General features: G+C 39.3%; 3 protein-coding genes across 7 annotated transcripts; 2 read left to right on the top strand and 1 right to left on the bottom strand.

Moving 5' to 3' along the window:
• Positions 1-4,769: 4,769 nt before the first annotated feature.
• Positions 4,770-10,599, bottom strand: LOC122786389 (coiled-coil domain-containing protein 106-like). Of its 4 annotated transcripts, none has more exons than XM_044052664.1 (8): positions 9,982-10,599; positions 9,748-9,853; positions 8,565-8,738; positions 7,769-7,960; positions 6,357-6,503; positions 6,080-6,280; positions 5,828-5,988; positions 4,770-5,133 (listed from the first exon to the last, which is right to left on the bottom strand). In XM_044052664.1, the coding sequence occupies exons 2-8, from the start codon at positions 9,785-9,787 to the stop codon at positions 4,978-4,980; spliced, it is 1,071 nt and encodes a 356-aa protein (XP_043908599.1). In that variant the 5' UTR covers positions 9,788-9,853; positions 9,982-10,599; the 3' UTR covers positions 4,770-4,977. The 4 variants fall into 4 exon arrangements, with proteins under 4 accessions (XP_043908599.1, XP_043908600.1, XP_043908601.1 ...); XM_044052665.1 differs by having other exon boundaries at positions 9,748-9,850; XM_044052666.1 differs by having other exon boundaries at positions 8,565-8,699; positions 9,748-10,599.
• A 23-nt stretch (positions 10,600-10,622) lies between these two features.
• Positions 10,623-11,984, top strand: tmem238a (transmembrane protein 238a). The gene is made up of 3 exons (XM_044052670.1): positions 10,623-10,724; positions 11,087-11,247; positions 11,384-11,984. The coding sequence occupies exons 2-3, from the start codon at positions 11,094-11,096 to the stop codon at positions 11,545-11,547; spliced, it is 318 nt and encodes a 105-aa protein (XP_043908605.1). The 5' UTR covers positions 10,623-10,724; positions 11,087-11,093; the 3' UTR covers positions 11,548-11,984.
• Positions 11,985-13,713: 1,729 nt separating this feature from the next.
• Positions 13,714-18,014, top strand: LOC122786390 (recoverin-like). Of its 2 annotated transcripts, none has more exons than XM_044052669.1 (4): positions 13,714-13,783; positions 15,627-16,199; positions 16,471-16,582; positions 17,309-18,014. In XM_044052669.1, exons 2-4 carry the CDS (start codon positions 15,819-15,821, stop codon positions 17,392-17,394), a joined length of 579 nt encoding a protein of 192 aa, XP_043908604.1. In that variant the 5' UTR covers positions 13,714-13,783; positions 15,627-15,818; the 3' UTR covers positions 17,395-18,014. The 2 variants fall into 2 exon arrangements, with proteins under 2 accessions (XP_043908604.1, XP_043908603.1); XM_044052668.1 differs by having other exon boundaries at positions 15,578-16,199.
• The last annotated feature ends 281 nt before the right edge of the window (positions 18,015-18,295 follow it).

Genomic DNA, 18,295 nt, shown 5'->3' with positions numbered 1-18,295 from the left:
CTCTGACACACATGTTGGACATTCATGACTTGAGGGGACATTGCATTGACTTACATTCATTTCCTGGAGACTTACTCTGACCTAAACCACAATTAGTACTGACCTAATCCTAACCCTGAGCCTGACCTTAAAATGTAGTCATTTACATTATTTACAAGTCCCCATAATGTGACTGTGTAAACAGGTTTAGGTCCCCACAACATTAGTAATACCTGGACGCACACACACACACAACAAAGATGAAAAGACTGCAGTGGAATCTCACTCAAGGAAAAACTACTTAGGGAAATGAACTGTTCATCATCATCATCATCATCATCATCATCCTTCTTCTATGGCTTCCTCCTCCACATGAGGGTCACGTTAAACTAAAATAAGCAGGTTTATTAAACACTTAAAATGAGTGCGTCCTTCTGGTTTTGTTTCTCCTTTGAGCTTCAACTGACGTCAAAAACAACCACGGTGCAAATAAGAACAGTATTATCAACATTTACTGTTTAATTAATTTTAAAAATGCATGTCATGATTGCCTGTTATTAAAGGCTGTTGCATTGATAATCATCATATTTGTCAAATATACTAATTATTAGAAATGTTCATTTAAAAAGTCACTTATAATAACATGTCTTCAATTTGACCATATTTATAGTCAATGTCATTGTAACACACATAAATATCCTTTATTTAAAGAAATAAAGCAGGTGTTATCTGACATGAAACGTGTACTATTTTAAGATCATGTAATACAGACCATAAACAGTAGATTACATTTTATTTTAGAGTGTATTTACAGTGTAATGTCACTCTCAAAATGTTTCATGAGTCCAGGGAAACAACCTGTGTGCAGCTTTATATCCACATATATCTCCTATACAGGATATAGTCTCAACATACACTGATTATATTTATAACACATTGTTTTAATTATCAAGTAAAACCACTCAAACTGATTAATCGACTACCAAAATAGTGGATCATTGCAGCCCTGAATTTTACAACAAAATAATATAATATCAGAATGAAGTCAGTCATAACTGCTGCACAGACTGTGTTGACTGTTTCATCAGAAACACCATCACATCTATACGCTACCATCATGTCATTCTGACTCATAAGAGGAGATGTATTTTTATTATTCCGGTGCCAAATATCAATATTTATAGTTTCAAATATATGGCGCTCTAAACAGAACACACTGAGCAGCATCAGGACACAATTTCCCGACTGTGGAGAATGAGAGCAGCCTAAATATTAGAGGGGTTACCTCTCAGCAAAACACGGCAGTTACTGCAGGGCTGTTGATCACACTATATTCCTTTGATTCTAAAATTAATATTTAACGAGTAATAAAATTAATTGATATTATAGTGCTTAACTGAGTGGAAGCTCGACTATTGCTGTGTTTCCATCGCGGTATCGTTCGGATTGGAACGGTTAAGTCCTGGGTCGGGCAACGTCGTACCGGTGAAACGACCACGAAACAACAGAGAACGTCCAGCAGCTCTTTTTTTCCCAGCAAGATTTGCGTCCGTTTGTCTCAACAGGACGTCAAACACGCATTTACCTCAACTACCATGCGATATTTACACCAGTCCACCCTGACCAGTACCCCAAGTACATGACCAGTACTCTGGTACCCCAAGTGAAGGGTGCCAAAGAACGGAACCAATATTGATAATTTTGGTATTATTGCCAATGAAAACGCACTGACTGTGGGAAACCGAACCGTTCCACTCTGTAAAACCGTGTTTCCATCATGGTATAGTTTGGTTGGGTTTGGAATAGTCAGGCGTGCGTTTAGACTGAGAATGATACCTGTATTTGGTAGACGGGGGGTGTGGCCTGTGCTCGATGGTCCTGCCAGGGAGATACGTAGCGTGGCGTTGTATGTCTGTGGCAAAAAAAGAATAAACTGGACGTTTTTTGTCCCCCCCAAACAACTGTCATGGGTCTGGCTCCACCTGTAGCGGACCGTACCACTACTCCTACCCTAAGGGAAGTGTACTGTGTCTGTTTGCTTCATCTTCCTCTGTATGTTGTTCTATGGCAGCCATTTTCTTCTTCTTCCACCCTTTTTGCACATCTTTAAAAACTTATTTAAAAACACAGATTTTTAGTTTCTTACTAGTATTCAATAAAAGTGAATGTAAGCAATTGTGTTCTTAATTTATCATAATTAAACTGTGATATTTTATCCGATGAATCAGTCTATGATTCTGAACAGTTACTGCAATCCCACCGCAAAACACTAACACAGTGATTGTTGTCATATTTTCCTGGATCAGATATCAGCGAGAAAAGAAAACGTAAAATCTGATACACACCTCATGGTCAATTCTTACATGATAAAGCCCCTTTAAATGAGCATTAAAGTTTACCAACACGTTTAATACAGGGACCCACTTTTATGGAGATAAACAACTTGTATTTTATACATAAATCTACTAAGTAAAAAGATAACTCTATACATTTGTTTGGGGAATGAACTCTGCCTGAAGCTTCTGTGGGCCTCACACGTCACAGATTGGCATCGTGGATGTGTAGCTGCCAAATCTGCAGCATCTGTGTGACGCCACCGTGTCAATATTGTAATAATTCTAATAAAGTGGTCAAAGTACGATATATATATGATACTACAATCAATGTCATCACTACGAGATTATATCATTTATTGGCCCTGACTTCCTCAGTAAACTATTATACTTTAATATTGTATGATTTTTGCTTAATTTCACATTTGAAACTAAGGGACACAGTTGAAACTAAGACACCAAACCATGTCAGCTCACCTGTGTGTTTTCACCTTGAGAAATTGATTTATAATGGCGTGTAATTAATAACACAAACTGTCTGTGTTGCTTCTAGGATTCACTTCATCAATATGTGCACACATTTGACCCGCAGAAGATACGTCGACTGTCCGTTTCTCCACAGTTTCACGGTCCCACAGAAGAACCAGGCAGCGAGGGTCAAACATTTCTTATCCCGGGATGTTTGTAAACAAGGCGGGCATCAGCGGCGCCAGCGGCAGCCTGAGGGGCACCGACCACACTTGTCCAACTCCGCTCACAAAACCGAGCCTCAGCCCGGGCAGAAGTTTGAGTGTGAAGGCGCCGTGGGAACACGCAAACACGGAGGGGCCAGCGGCGTGGAGAGCCGCAGCTTCCCACCGGCTGCGCTGTTCGATGTAGGAGACACAATTTGGAAAGAGGAGAGAGAGAGAGGGAGAGAGAGAGAGAGAAAGGGGCGCACGGCACGCAAATACATCACTTTCGGCTCCTGCGGGCCGCTTACCTGGATTTTTCCGAGTCCCGATTTCTTTCCACGATCGCTCCCACTTCGGGAAATCTTCAGGGATTCAGTGAAAAAGGCCCTTTTTTCTAAATTGTTCTACAATTCTTCTCGCTAAACAATCACTCCGCACATCCAAGATGGCTGCCAGGAACACCTCCTCCTCCGATGCCCAGTCGGCCGGGAGTCCCGCCCTCCTCGACTCTGATTGGTCCGCAGCAGCTGCTCGCGCACTCCTATTGGTCAACATCTGCCATCCGTACAGAAAGCCTGCTTTGACGACTTCCGGCACAATTCGCGCTGTGATTGGCCGCAGGGCGTTGTGGGAAATGGCGTTCAGTCGCGTGTCACAGCTCGCCATAAGTGTTTTATTGATTCCGATCGATTTTTTTGGACTGATTGCTCGATTTATTGATTGAAATAACAAAGTATAACAAAGCACGTATGGGAAATCAAAATGTACATTTTAACGAAATAAAAGAAAAAAATATTTAAAATGTACGGTTTTTACGATTGAAATTCATAGCAAATAAATAAATAACTGGCTGAAAATAACATATAATATAACATGTAATATACTAATATATGTAATATATTAGGTATTAACATAGATATTGCACAGATTTATTTACTTAGTCATATATTTATGCTTATTTTATATTTAATATTTATTTTGTATTATTATTTCATACATTTTGGTATTCATTTGAAATTTGAATTAAATTTGAATAGTAAGAGTTTAATAGTTCTTTTTTATCTACTTTAATTTAAAATACTTTAATTGTTTGTCTCTATGTACGGGCCTATAACTCTGATTGGCACAGGAATTATTTAAAATTGCATTATTTAAATCATGTATGAAATGTTATATATTTTGAATCGAATTTCCATAAGTGAGACATCTGAAGGATCAATAAAGTCTAGTCTAAGTCTATAATTATTATTGATTGTTAATTAATCATAACCAGTTAAGCCCTAAACTTAAACCACCTTAAATTATAGTTATAGTTATTATAATTATAATAACAACTATGCTCTTAAACATTTTTTTTTCTGCTTCTTGAAATTTTGTTTTAGATTGTATTATTTTAACATTCATAACAATTCTTAAAAAAACGGACATGTTTTTGTCCACTGGAGGGCGCTGCAAGCTGCTGCTACACAATGTTCTCCTTTCATTTCTTTTTCAACTAATAGTCATGAATAACTTAAACTGTGTGTGATGAATACATGAATGTAGAACAGTAACAAACAGTAATATTGTGAATTAAACACTTGAAATGTTTGTTTATTCAACATCATTCCTCATATATACACGCGCACATATGGAAACACTGTAACAAAATAAATTATAAATAAGAATTAAATTTACTTATGACACAAGTCACAAACAAACAAAAAATAATATATATTGCTTATATAACAAATACAGCAACTCTTTTTTTTCTCCAATGATACTTGATGACAAATGTCAATATTTTAAATAAACACAAAATAGTTGGTCATAAATTAAACAAACACAAAATGAACTCGTCCGATTTCATCCAACGTTCAAACAGACAAGAAAGTTTTCAGCATGAACTAAAGTCAACGTGATGCAGATTCTCTCAGTGAAGGTAAACAAAAAAACATCCTGCTGCACGATAAATAAATGAATGTCAGAGTGTGTCAGTGAAGCGCCTCTGCTCAGTTTCTGAAGCGGTACGAAATGGGCAGCAGCTTGTGATTCTTCTTCATGGTCTGGACTTTGCCGTGCGTGGGCTCGTCCATGGTCTTGTAGCAGCGGCGAGCGTAATCCAGCAGCTTCTCCTTCGACGACTCGAACTCTCCCACCTCTGCCATCTGCACCACACATTTACACACTCATTACACATTAAAGCAAGTTTCTGTGAGTCTTCAGCTTCTTAAACATGAATATTTTCAGTTTTCTGCTCCATATAAACACGTTTCATAATATATTATCAGTATTATGATAAATAAATAATACTAATCGTGATTTCCAGGTTTGATCAAAATGTTTCTACATTTTATGACATTTTATGGACCAAACATCTGTCGTCAACAGAAATGTATAAAGGCAAATACGAGCTAATGAAATGATGAGGTGGAAAAATAAAGTTTGCTTTGATATTTTGAAGCTTGAAAAGAATCAAAACCAGTTTCTTTCATATTTCAGCTTCATAAATGTGAATATTTACTACTTTGTGACAATTTTCAGCTACAACTACTGTCTGTAGTTCAGTCAGGGTCCTAAAATTAAATTAAACTAAATGTACTTAAATTTACATAATTCTACTTTATGTTCTTTTTTTATTTCTGGTCATTCTCACATTTCTTACACACGTTTGATGTTTTATTTGTGCTTTACTTCCACTTTCAAAGCAAATTCAGTTTATTATGAATATAAAATATGAAATCTGATCTTTTAACTTCTTAAATCAAATTCTCTTGACAGATTTTGTCACGATGTGAACATATTTACAGCTAATAAAGCTGCAGGTATTGAACGTGTGAATGTGTGAACGTCAGCTCAGACCTTGTCCGGAGCGACCAGCAGCAGCTCGGCGATGGGCGAGGTGGAGGCCATGGTGTTCCGGTCGACGCCGTGGATCTGGAACGCCCGGGACATGCTCCTCACGCGCTGGTACGTGGACAGAATCTTCTTGTAACGGATCAGAACGCCGTCTGGGTCTTTCACTGAGCGGCGAGGAAGAGGAGGAGGAAGAGAGAAAACAGAGAGTGAAGACGTAATCATGAAAGAACATAATTCACCGTCTGCGAGTCAAACCTCTCTGTCTCTCCCTCCCGTGCGTGATCCTGAAGATCCTCCTCATCTTCATCCTGGGCTCAGCGCTGCCTCGTCCTCGGTTCTTCTTCTTCGTCCCCTTCTCTGCGACCTCGTCCTCGTCCTCGTCGTCTTCCTCCTCTTCCTCCAGGTACTCGTCCTCAGTGTAGTATTTTTCTTCCTCCACGTGGAACTCCTGCTTGACTGAGAGGATGAGGGCGGACACGTTACAGTGACACGCGTGTGCGGGAGACGTGAAGGACACGTGCGACGTCCTCACCTGGGACGGCGGTGGCGCGGCGGCTCCGAGCTCCGGGCGCCTGCAGGCGTTTGAGGGTCATTCCTGAGCGGGTGGTCATGGGTGAGGGAGGCGGGGGAGAGCAGGAGGGCTGGACCTTCATGCTGCGCTGAGCGTCTGCACACCACTCTGATCACAGCAGAGATTATTCACAGGTTTATTTTCTGATTTAAAAATAAAGGAAACGGAGGAAGAAAAGATGCTTCATGATCCTGTTAATGTTTAAAAACTGGACCATAACATGAGATTAGATGAGATTAGGATAAAATAAAAAGAGATAACAAGATTAGATAACATAAAATGAGATTAGATGAGATAACATGAGATTAGGTGAGATAACATGAGATGAAATAACGTGAGATTAGATGAAATGAGATATGATAACATGAGGTGAGATACGGTTAGATGAAGTGAAATAAAATGAGATTAGAGGAGAGAAGAACAGATGATATTAGGATACAATAAGAAAAGACGAGGTAACATGAGATTAGTGCTGCAACTAACGATTATTTTCAAAATCAATTTATCTGTCGATTATTTTTCGATTAATAGTAGAATCGTTCGGTCCATAAATATCAGAAAACCTTAAAAAAAGTTGATCGGTGTTTGTCAAACCTGGAAATGATGATGTTCTCAAATGTCTTGTTTTGTCCTCAAACCAAGAGCAAAACAATGAAGAAAATATTCACATTGAAGAAGATTAAACAATCAGAAATCTTGTTTTAATCATGAAAAAAAAACGATTATCGATTATCAAAATAGTTGTCAATTAATTTAGTAATCGATTAATAAGGTGACGTGTGTGTGTGTGTGTGTGCGTGAGGTAACGTGTGTGTGTGAGAGGTGTGTGTGTGTGTGTGTGTGTGAGTGTGTGTGTGTGTGTGTGTGTGTGTGTGTGTGTGTGTGTGTGTGTGTGTGAGGTGGCGTGTGTGTGTGTAGTGACGTCCAGGTATTACTAATGTTGTGGGGACCTAAACCTGTTTACACAGTCACATTATGGGGACTTGTCCTCCTTGTGGGGACAAAAAGCAAGTCCCCATAACGTAAATTACTACATTTTAAGGTGAAGATATGTTTTAAGGTTAGGTTAGGGTTAGGATTAGGCCAGTAGTAATTGTGGTTAAGGTTAGAGTAAGTCTCCAAGAAATGAATGTAAGTCAATGCAATGTCCCCTGCGTGTGTGCGTGTGTATTACATTACATTACATTACATGTCATGTCATGTCATGTCATCTAGCAGACGCTTTTATCCAAAGCGACTTACAATGGAATTGAGTACAGTCAGCGAGGGGTGGAATCGAACTTGCGACCATTGCGACCATGATGTTTTTCGCACATAGGGTACTGGTCTTAACCACTGAGCCACTCCACCCCCCCGTGTGTGGTGTCTCTCACCCTCCGGGCTCCTCATGCTGACGATGAAGCGGTCGAGCTGACAGCGCAGGAAGTTGCGCTCCTCCTCCAGCTCCTCGATGCGTTTCTGCAGCCAGGCGTTCTTCTCCAGAGCCACGTACAGGTGAGCACGCAGGTTTGACACCAGGATGAAGGGGCTGTAGTGAGGGTGAGCGGGCTCCTGCCCCACAGGCTCTGCAGGAGGAGGAGGAGGAGGAGGAGTCAATAAGACCCTGTGAAAACATTGTATTCTGCACGTATTTAAAATACACTCCCACACCAAACTCCATAGAGAAAATCAGTGATTTCAGCCACGGGGACACAGGAGCTGCTGGTCTACTGCTGCCTCATGTGGTCACTTTGTGTCACTGAGGTTAATCTGAATGAAAGATTTCACAAACCAAACTCACTAAATAAGACGTTAGAACTAAAAAGTTTGCAACAGCGAGATTATGTTGCAAACATAGACTTAATCTGGATTAAATATCTGTTGTGGTTGTAGCAGCCATGTGTTTAGTGACAGTGAGTCTCTGTGTCAGTTCCTCATACAGCCACACTTGAACTTTTTTTCTTTCTGAGTTCCAATTACAAATGGAACGCACCAGAAGAAGAAGAAGAAGAAGACGAAGAAGAAGAAGAAGAAGTAGTTTCCAACGCAAACATCCTCTCAGGAACGTGAAGATGGCTCCATGACCCACTGAGGGATTACAATCTGCAGTGTCACCAGTAGATGTCACTCACTCTCACACACTGAACAGTGTGACCTGAGATATATTCTGACACATGATAAACAACGTACCATCCATCATCTGCTGGCCCTGGTTCAGGTGATGATAAGACGGTGGTCTCTCCAAACGCTCCTCCAGAGGGAAGGAGACTTCGTAGGCATCCAGATACAAACCACCTCCTCCTCCTCCTCCTCCTCCTGCTGCTCCTGCAGAGGAGGACGAAGACAACTGAGGCATGTAGTGACCTGACAAACAACAACAGAACAGCAAAAAACAAGCCACTTAAAAACGGCATAATATTCCATCTACACTGCAATCTCTGGAGTCTGGAGGTCAATTGAGAGGTGGACCACAGTCCAGATCCAGACGCTGTCTTATCCAGACCTGGACCTATGATTATCATACAGAGTTGTCGCTGTGAATACCTGGAAATCTTCAACAACAACGTCATAATCTTTGAGTTTGATCCTGGAAAATTGACCAGGAATTTTCTGCCCCCTTTTCCAACTCTAACCCTTGTATTTCAACTGGCACAAGAGGTCCAGGACATTCAGTCAAAACGATCGTTCATGTCAAGAGTTCTAACGTCCAAACACAACAAAACATCCACTTCCTGTTTCACAGTAAGAGCACTCATTCATGGAGGCTTTTATTGTGACATAAGTGTTGTTGTTTTGGATATCAACTGTCTGGTGTTGTATTGATATATAAGACAATTATATCACTATAAATGAATTATTGATCAGCTCTTAGTATAAACACAAGTGGTATATGTGTTTCTGTTAATGTATAATAAAAATATACAGAAAATAAATACATGTGAATAAATGAAGTGGAAGAACACTTGAATTTCCCTCAGAATCATTCAGTGAAGCCTGTTTTCACTGTTTCACTTTTAATGAATGTGATTCTATTGAACATCATCAATGATTATTATCATTTTATCCACAGTTATGTCTTTAGTTTATCATTTCTGACTCTAATCACTCAAAATGTGATTAACTCAATCTATCTGAGCTTATATCTCACTCTATTTTACCTCTTTTTAAGAGATAATCTCTGTAAACTATACTTTTATTGTTTGATGAGTTATTATTGAGCATGTTTGAGTTTCTGCTTCGTATGAAATCACAAAGATTAAAAAGTCGAATTGATAAAAACAGAAAGCAGGAAAAAAAAACAGGTCATAAAATCAATGATAAACATGAATAATACTGATTAAACACGTGATTATAGTGTCACAGTGGTCGTTACCTGTCGTGTTCACTTCGTCTCTGTTATCCGGTGGATTCATGGCTCACAAACTCGTTATGAATGAATAAATGAATGAGTGAATGATTCCCGCCGCTCCGTGACACTGCTTAATACAGGTTAATACAGGTTAATACAGGTTAATACTGGGTTTTTTACTGGTTATAGTGGAGTAATACCGCGTGACAGCGTCCACACACACGCACACACACGCAGCGTGTGGTCTGCTGCAGTTACCTGATTATAAGTGACGACAACAGGTGAAGAACAAGCAGCAGCAGCAGCAGCGTGGACAGGTCTCTTTACTGCGCATGCGCACAACAGCCGCGAGTCACGAACCTCCGCCATTTTCTACCTTTTTTAAAACTTTATTCACAGTGAACAGTGAGGAAGACCGTTCCCGCCATTTAGAGAAAAAAACAATACACACGTAAGTCACAATTATGAGATATTACGTCATTATTGTGAGATATTATGTCATAATGATGATATATTAAATCATAATTATAGATATGTAGTCATAACTATGACATATTAAGTCATAACTGACATAATAAGCCACTAAGTCACAATTATGAGATATTAAGTCACAATTATGAGATATTAAGTCATAATTATGAGATGCTATGTCATAATAATTATACTATCACAAAAATCCTATTTGAGTTACATGAGTTACTATCTCATAATCATAACTAACTCTCATAATTATGACTAATATACATTTTTACTTTTCAAGGGGCAGAAACATATTTGCCTTGGAATATGTTGAAAAATATCCACCATCCAGTCCAGTAGGTGGCAGTAGTACTGCATGTATTCAGCGTCATTAAACCCGAGAGGAATAACCGGAAGTGTGCCACCTGAAGGCGTGGCTCAGGTTAACGCGGAAGTGAAGAAAAGCAGCAGCTTCGTCCGTGAAAAAGTTCATAAAAACGTTTTAAAAAAACACGAGTTTGAGTGAAAAACAGAGAAAACAGGTGAGTGGATATGAAAGAGGAAGACTTTATGCTGAGTCATGACGGATTAATACGTTTATAGATTATCTGATGAAGATAGTTTGATCTGATCTGAGTTTATCTGTTTATGTGTATGTGCAGTTATTGTTATTTAAAAGGTTCCTGCATCATTAGTTCAACCCTAGTTAGTCTAACTAACTAGTGTTCTGATTATTCTATAACATGTCTATGTCTATTATACTTCTTTTTCTTATTAAATCATAAAACAATGTTTTATGTTTAATGGTTTATTTAAAATGTAGTATTGTTCCATTTATTAGTGGGTAAACTCTGTCATTGGTGGATTATAGATGAATTATTGGAGCGCGTTTGTTTTCTCTCAGTGTGACGATGAAGAATCTGTGCGACGGACTCTCTCGCTGTAAAATTGCTCTGGCCTTCGCCGTGCTGATGGATTTGCTGGGTGGCGCCGCCCTGCTGTTGGGAGTCTTCGCTCACCTGGAAGTCAAAGGACGCGACTTTGGTGACTTACTGGTCTACACTGGTACGTTTCTTTTGTCTCTGCTGTAATTCAGGTTTAAAACACTTAAAAACAGCAGCAGCAGATCATTTATTGTTTTATGTCTTTTGAAAATGATGATTGATTGATTATTGATGATGTGACCTGTGTGTGTCCTCAGGAGCTCTGTTTGTCCTCATGTCCCTCGGAGGTTGGGTCCTGTGGTACAGCGGGAACATCGAGGGCCTGACGTCAAAGAAGGAGCTCGGACACATCGGCAGCGCCGTCGACCGACTCGCTCGCAACCTGAGCCGCAAGATCCGCACCTACAGGGGGCGCCTTTGAAGCCCTGGACGTGAACACATGAATACATTTCATCCTGAGAGTCACGTGTGTGTGTGTGTTCGTCAGTGTTAGTTTGAGGAGTAAAGTGTTTGTTTTTTACTTAATATTCAGTGTTAGAAACATTTCAACTGTTACAAAAAACTGCTTTTTTAAAAAGTCATATTTTAAATAAATTTTTAAGTAAAAGCCTTTAATAAACTGTTTACATGTTTGTTATCTCTTTGTTTTTATTTGATTTGATTTTATAGCCCATCACATTTAAAAACATTTAAAAGTAACTCAGTGACGTCATTCTGGTGAATTTATTTCATCAACAACTCAAGTCCTTGGGATATACTTTCAAGTGCCACAAGGGGGCGCCTCTACTTTTCCAGTCAGGATTTACAGGAGAAGCAGGAGGAGTTTGTTTTTTAAAGATTCATGTTTTTAACTTTACAATATTCAATAAAAATGTGTAATTTATGTCAAACTTCATGTAAATAAAGTGAACATATCCAGTTTCTGCATTTATTTCTGTTAACCTTTTTTGATGCTTCATTTCTGTCACCTTTTATTTTATTTTAGTTTATAATACATTTTTTTGTCCACATATTAATTTTTAGTTTAGTAAATGAGACGTTGTGAAGCAACACTGAGTCCAAACTTAGTCATAAATAATTACCTAATAACTACATAAGAAATAATATGCAGTATATAAGATGATTTTATTCAAAACAAAACAGACGGATAAATATGTCGACGTGAAAAATAACATAAAACTTTAACAAGAAAAATATTAAAGTAAAAGTTTGAAATAATTATAAGTTTAGTGTAACAACTGCCACAAGGGGGAGCCTGTGTCTTTACTGTAGTATGATCTTTTTTAAAAATCCATGTTATTAACTTTAAAATAATAAAGTCATTTGTTTCAGATTAAATGAAAATAAAGTGATTTTTTTTAACCGTATGAAGATATAATATCAATATTTTTAAAAGCATAAAAGATAACGTGTCATGTTTGACACGCGTCAGCAGAGAAGACACTGACCTGACGTGAAGAAGAAGAATGTCCTCGTCCTCGTCTTCACTGATGTCGTCACCAAATCCTCTTTACAGTGAACAACATGGCCGACCTTCACCTTCTTCACCTCCTTCATCTTCTTGGTCTAAACCTGGAGCTAACCCTGGTCTAAACCTGGAACTAAACCTGGTCTGAACCTGGTTGCAACTCAAAGAATGTAAAGTTTAATTTCAAGAGCATCAGAACATGAAAAAGTTAACAAACAAATCATGTGGCTACATGTGGCTAACATGAGCTAACATTAGCATCAGGATCAAACCAAACTGTGGCAAAAATAACGTTTACGTTTTCCTCAATGAATGAAACTTTTTCTTTTTCTTTGAACAACAACATTTTTGTTTTTTAACATTTATACAGGATGAGGAGAGAGGAGAGAGGAAGGACACTGGTGAGGATCCTCAGGAAATAAGTGGTTTTATTTAATCCAGAGATCAGCTGATTAGAGTGGATGCTGTTCTAATGTTGTCCTGCATTAAAGAGAGTTTACATGTGGTTATGTCACAGGTGTTGGTTGATGTTATATAATTAAGTATTTACTTATCACTAAAACTTCTTCTTTGGTGTTCTTCTTTGGTACAGCTGTGAGCATCTTCTTCTTCTTCTCTGTGAAACATCAGACACGAGTCACTGGAGGAAAAACAAACTGAAGTGAGTTTAAATGAGGTCAAACCTTCCCATCATGCCTCAGTCAGGACGTCGACACCTCGTTTTCCTGAAGCTGAAGACTGTTGATACGACGTTGTTTTTGTTTAAACTGCTTCAGAGCCGAGCAGATGGTGGATGAGGAGTCAAAAACCGAGCCAAGAGTCTTTAAATCTCTTCACCACACTCTTCCTTTAAGCCGATTATTCTTCAACAGAGTTTAGGTCCCTGTTGATTTTGGAAACGTTTGACTTACTTTGTCACTTCCTCCTTGATCAGGTTTATTTGTGTCAACTGTCGCTGTCATTACATAATATCGTCTATATCAGATTAAGTTAAAGCTATATGTATGTATATGTTGTCTTAAATGGTGATAAAGAGGAGGAGGATGAATAAAGTCACATCACATGTGGCTCCACTGCTGCATGATCATCCAGCTTAATTGACTTAATCTGATCAGGTGGAGGCAGATTTTCTGTGTCGCTCACAGACGCAGAATCAGTGCTATCATCGACTCGTCAGCTGAAAACACAGGTAAGACCTTCACACACCTGCTCTACACTGACATCAGCACATATGAACACGTTTTAGTGGAATAAGCTTTCATGTTATCTGAGTCTAAGTTTAATTATGTGAAAAATATTATTTTGTGGATATCTGGGCATTTAGGGTTTGCTGTATAAAAGTAGAGACAGTCAAATATTCTATTTCGATATTTAATTCATGTAAAAATACAGATACTTTTAGCTATTTGTAGGCACAAATACAGAATATTGTGAGAAAAACCCTGGAATTGTATTAGCAATCAGTGTTAAGTAATAATTCATCATCAACTTATACTTATTTAGTGACAATTTATATTTTAAATATGTTTAAATCAAAACATATTTGTAATCATGTAAAAATAAAAATAAATAGGCTTAAAAAGAATTTGACTTTGCAAATCTCACAGTGTCTGTGTTTTTTTAATGTGTCATGTTGAATAAAAACTAAAGTTGAATAAATAAATAAAAGTTTTATAATTATTTATAATTTGCATGTAGATGTTGGTGAACAGCGACACCTAGTGGGATTACTACGCCAGAAAGAAAGAAAATGTTGAGTGTTGCAGTAAAAAGCCAAAGATATTGATAAATAAGACTCGTGTAGACACCTGTAATGTCTTAATATTTGTCTCCTCAATTTCAATGAGAAATTGTCAGCCAAGAACTTTTCAGATCTTTGATGCTGGATTGTCAGAAAGCAACGGGAATGAGATGGAGCTCATTATTTCCTTCATTGTTTTTAATGCGAGCGTGGGTCAACGCAAACAAATGTGTCGCTGAGGGTTCTCAGTCATCCTGGTCATAGTCTTCTTCAGTCGTTACCTGGGCGCGGCTGGAGAGGCTTCTACAGTTCTGACTCACCTGTGGGAAGAACCAGGTTCTTTAACCTCTGAGGTTGATTCCGGTCTAGAGAGTCGCTTCACTGTTGTTCTGTGTTTGCTTGTTGATCCTTTTTGGAAGAGAGCTCAGGACAGTCAGGACTCAATTGTTCACCTACATCTCAAGGACAAGGGACGAGAATGTTCACATTCTGTCCAGGGAAGACAGACGGTTTGAAAGAGGAGTGAAGGAAGACATCTACGTGAACCTGGAGAAACCATCAGTCAACAGAGGAGGTGGACTAAAAGTCCTGGTGTACTTCTGCACCAAGAGTGTGTTGGGTGCATGTAGACAGCGAACTGAATTCCCGCCCCATTGGTCTGTCGAGTATAAGCCCCGCTCACCAAGCAGAAAAAACATTTCGACATGGCGACCCATGAACCGGCTGACACTCCGACTCCCCGAGGGAGCTGTAGCATCGTTCTCTTCTTCTTCTTTGGTAGGAATGCATCTAGACTTGTACCGCCACCCGATAGTGAAGTGGGATACTACAGGACCCAGACATGCTAAGGAGGACAGGAGTATTTAAGGAGGACTTAAGACACCAACTATCAGACACCTACAATGCTGTTCTGAACATAACAACAACACTGAAGTCCAACACGTCACGATAGTAGACTCTGCCTCATGTGAAACAACAATCTGCGTCGTTCAACCAAACAGCTCTCTAGACCGGAATCAGCCTAAGAGGTTAAAGACCGGGTTCTTCCCATGAGTTAGTCAGAACTGAAGAAACATCTTCAACTCAACTCAAGCCAGTCCAGTTGTCCACAGCTAACTACTGAAGAACAACTAGAAAATGTGATTTCTCATCCAGTCTGCGTAGATAATGATTCTGAATTTGCTTTACTTGAAAGAACTTCTTGTGTCTTGTCTGTGACGCTTCTTTGCTGGTCTCACGAAGGGCTGATTGGCTTAATGAGCTCACCAAGTGGCTTCTTCTAATGTCACAGGATCTGCTTCTGTGCGGCGGATCACTGGCCGGGACCAGGCTCAAGATTAAGACGGATAATGCTGTGATATTACGGCCGGAATAATCTCCTCTTTGCTACTTTGACAAATAAGAGGAGGCAAATCCACACGTCAAGAGTTTTGCGTCGCTTGTTGCCGTCTCAACTCGAGAACTTTACCAACAGCCGACGACAATGGGTAACACCAAGAGTGGAGCTGTGTCGAAGGAGATCCTAGAGGACCTGAAGCTCAAGACCAAGTTCTCAGAGACTGAGATTGTCCAGTGGTACGAAAACTTCAAGAGGCAGTGTCCGACAGGACGCATCTCGCAGGAGGAGTTCCAGAACATATACAGAAAGTTCTTCCCGGACAGCGACGCCAACACGTACGCCCAACACGTCTTCCGCTCCTTCGACACCAACGACGATGGCACACTGGACTTCAAGGAGTACATCATCGCTCTGCACATGACATCGACGGGGAAGACCACGAGGAAACTGGAGTGGGCCTTCTCACTGTTTGACGTGGACAAGAACGGATACATCACCAAGACAGAGGTCAAGGAGATCTGTACGGTGAGTTCTGGATCGCGGGGACTATTTTTAATCAGCACACGTTTTTATTTCCACTCAACGGAGGATTTTAAGTATACACAACAGTATCATCGGTATAGAGGATGACTTTATTGTTTCCTTCTGGATTATTTTCCTACACAAAAGTAGAATTTACAGTTGTGATAAATACATTTACATCATCTATATCAGGAGAAAATAACAAGCATGTATGGTATGTTTATTGAAGCTTATTAACACATTAAAAACATTGGTTTGTTTGTTTTGCTAACAGGCGATTTTTAAGCTGATTTCCAAAGAGGACATGGCCAAACTGCCTCAAGATGAAAACACAGCTGAGAAGAGGGCGGACAAACTCTGGAAATACTTTGAGAAGGACGACGATGGTGAGATGAACCAGTGAATGACGATCATGAGTGACAGATTCACACATACAGTATGTGTTGTTTTTTTGTTGGTGGGCCCGACACTATCGGTGTTAGCGTCACAAAAAAACATCGTAAATTTGAAGAGCTACCATGTCAAGGAGTTCTGTTTGTGACGTGTTTGATTCAAATGTATAAAAGTGATTTGATTGGCGAGAGCCTCCTGGTATTACGTGCTCCTTGATCGGACATTGCGTCTTTACATGTAGACGATGGAGGCGTTCGTCAACACTGAACGCCTCCATCGTCTACATGTAAAGACGCGTTTGGTGTGACGGGCATGACTTTGACGCACATCTATCGCACCAACCGTGTCTGGCGCTCGAGTTGAAATTTTCCACTTTTTCCGAAAAATCACACTGACGGCGTCTGGCTGCTGGTAAGTATGTGACATCATTCAGAGAATCTCAACGCTGATTGGCCATCACGTCAGGCTGTGCTGTCATGACTCAGAGCACAAATCCATGGGAAATTGGATTTCCACTCAAATTATTATGTGTCCATCCAAACAACAATTTCATATAAACCTAACACAATTTTTTGCAAACGTTGACAAATTTGCGTCACGTTGGGTGTGAACACAGCATCAGACGATGTCAATTAGCTCAAATAAACACTGCATTATCATGTCGTTAATAATTCATTGTGAGTTTAACGTCTTTCCGCATCTTTTCTCCACGACTCCAGACCGAGTGGCAGAAGGAGAGTTCGTGAAGGGAGTGTTGGAGAACGACGGCGCTCTTCGTTTGATTCAGTACGAGCCGTCCAAGTAACTCTTTCATATTCAACGACATCTTCGTTCATGACACGTGAACACAGAGCAGGAGTGTCTGTGGTCTGTGAGAGAATTTTTATAACATTTTTAACACATATTACAATTAAAAACCCGAGTTTAAAGTTTCCATAATTTTTTACTTTCACATAGAGAGAAACGTTCCCTCCAATTGTTTGTGGCAGAACTTCCTCACTTTAATCACAGTAGAAAATGTGCATTAATGTGTGATTATTTAGTTTAATTCTGAAGAAAAGTGAATTGTGTTTTAGCTTCTCAAACACATATTTATTTTTTCTCCACTGGGCAGAAAATGACTGTATAACTGTTGACGCTCTCGGTCGTTTTCTAAATGTATGACATGTGAAACTGAATTTTCCTTCACAATAAAATTGGTAGGATTGTAGTAAAAACTTTTATTTTGAAATGACACCTTTTTCTCTCCTGAACTCTTCATGTTCACGACATTTCTCAACATTTTCTGACCCAAACTACTGAAAAGAAACAGAGGAAGTTTAGTTTCGTTATAACGAGAACGTTTATTTGTTGCTGTTTCAGCTTCCTCTGACAAATGACGACGTTCAGGTTCAAAATAAAAACAAATAATAATAAAAAACAAAACTCCAATCTCTCTCTGATTCTCTGATAATCCACAAACTCCCCTGGGACTCGTTTGGATTAGAAACTGCTTTAGAAACATATTTTCAATGAAGTCTGACGATTAATCCCAGTAACCAGGACACTGTCTCACCATCTTACTGTCTCACTGTCTTATTTTCTCACTGTCTCACTGTCTTTTTGTCTCACTATCTCATTATCTTATTGTCTCACTGTCTCACATCTAACTGTCTCACTGTCTTTTTGTCTCACTATCTTACTGTCTCACTGTCTCATATTTTAAT

Source organism: Solea senegalensis, linkage group LG20 (genome assembly GCF_019176455.1).
Source record: "Solea senegalensis isolate Sse05_10M linkage group LG20, IFAPA_SoseM_1, whole genome shotgun sequence".
In the NCBI taxonomy this organism is placed as follows: Eukaryota; Metazoa; Chordata; class Actinopteri; order Pleuronectiformes; family Soleidae; genus Solea; species Solea senegalensis.
This window is presented reverse-complemented; position numbering and strand designations above follow the sequence as displayed.

Coding starts and splice junctions, on each gene's coding strand:
- LOC122786389 (XM_044052664.1), bottom strand. CDS start 9,787: ATGAATCCACCGGATAACAGAGACGAAGTGAACACGACAG. Junction 8,739..9,747: donor AGACGAAGTGAACACGACAG/GTAACGACCACT, acceptor GTTGTTTGTCAG/GTCACTACATGCCTCAGTTG. Junction 5,134..5,827: donor TGCTGGTCGCTCCGGACAAG/GTCTGAGCTGAC, acceptor TGTGTGGTGCAG/ATGGCAGAGGTGGGAGAGTT.
- LOC122786390 (XM_044052669.1), top strand. CDS start 15,819: ATGGGTAACACCAAGAGTGGAGCTGTGTCGAAGGAGATCCTAGAGGAC. Junction 16,200..16,470: donor AGGTCAAGGAGATCTGTACG/GTGAGTTCTGGA, acceptor TTTTGCTAACAG/GCGATTTTTAAGCTGATTTC. Junction 16,583..17,308: donor CTTTGAGAAGGACGACGATG/GTGAGATGAACC, acceptor CCACGACTCCAG/ACCGAGTGGCAGAAGGAGAG.
- tmem238a (XM_044052670.1), top strand. CDS start 11,094: ATGAAGAATCTGTGCGACGGACTCTCTCGCTGTAAAATTGCTCTGGCC. Junction 11,248..11,383: donor TGACTTACTGGTCTACACTG/GTACGTTTCTTT, acceptor GTGTGTCCTCAG/GAGCTCTGTTTGTCCTCATG.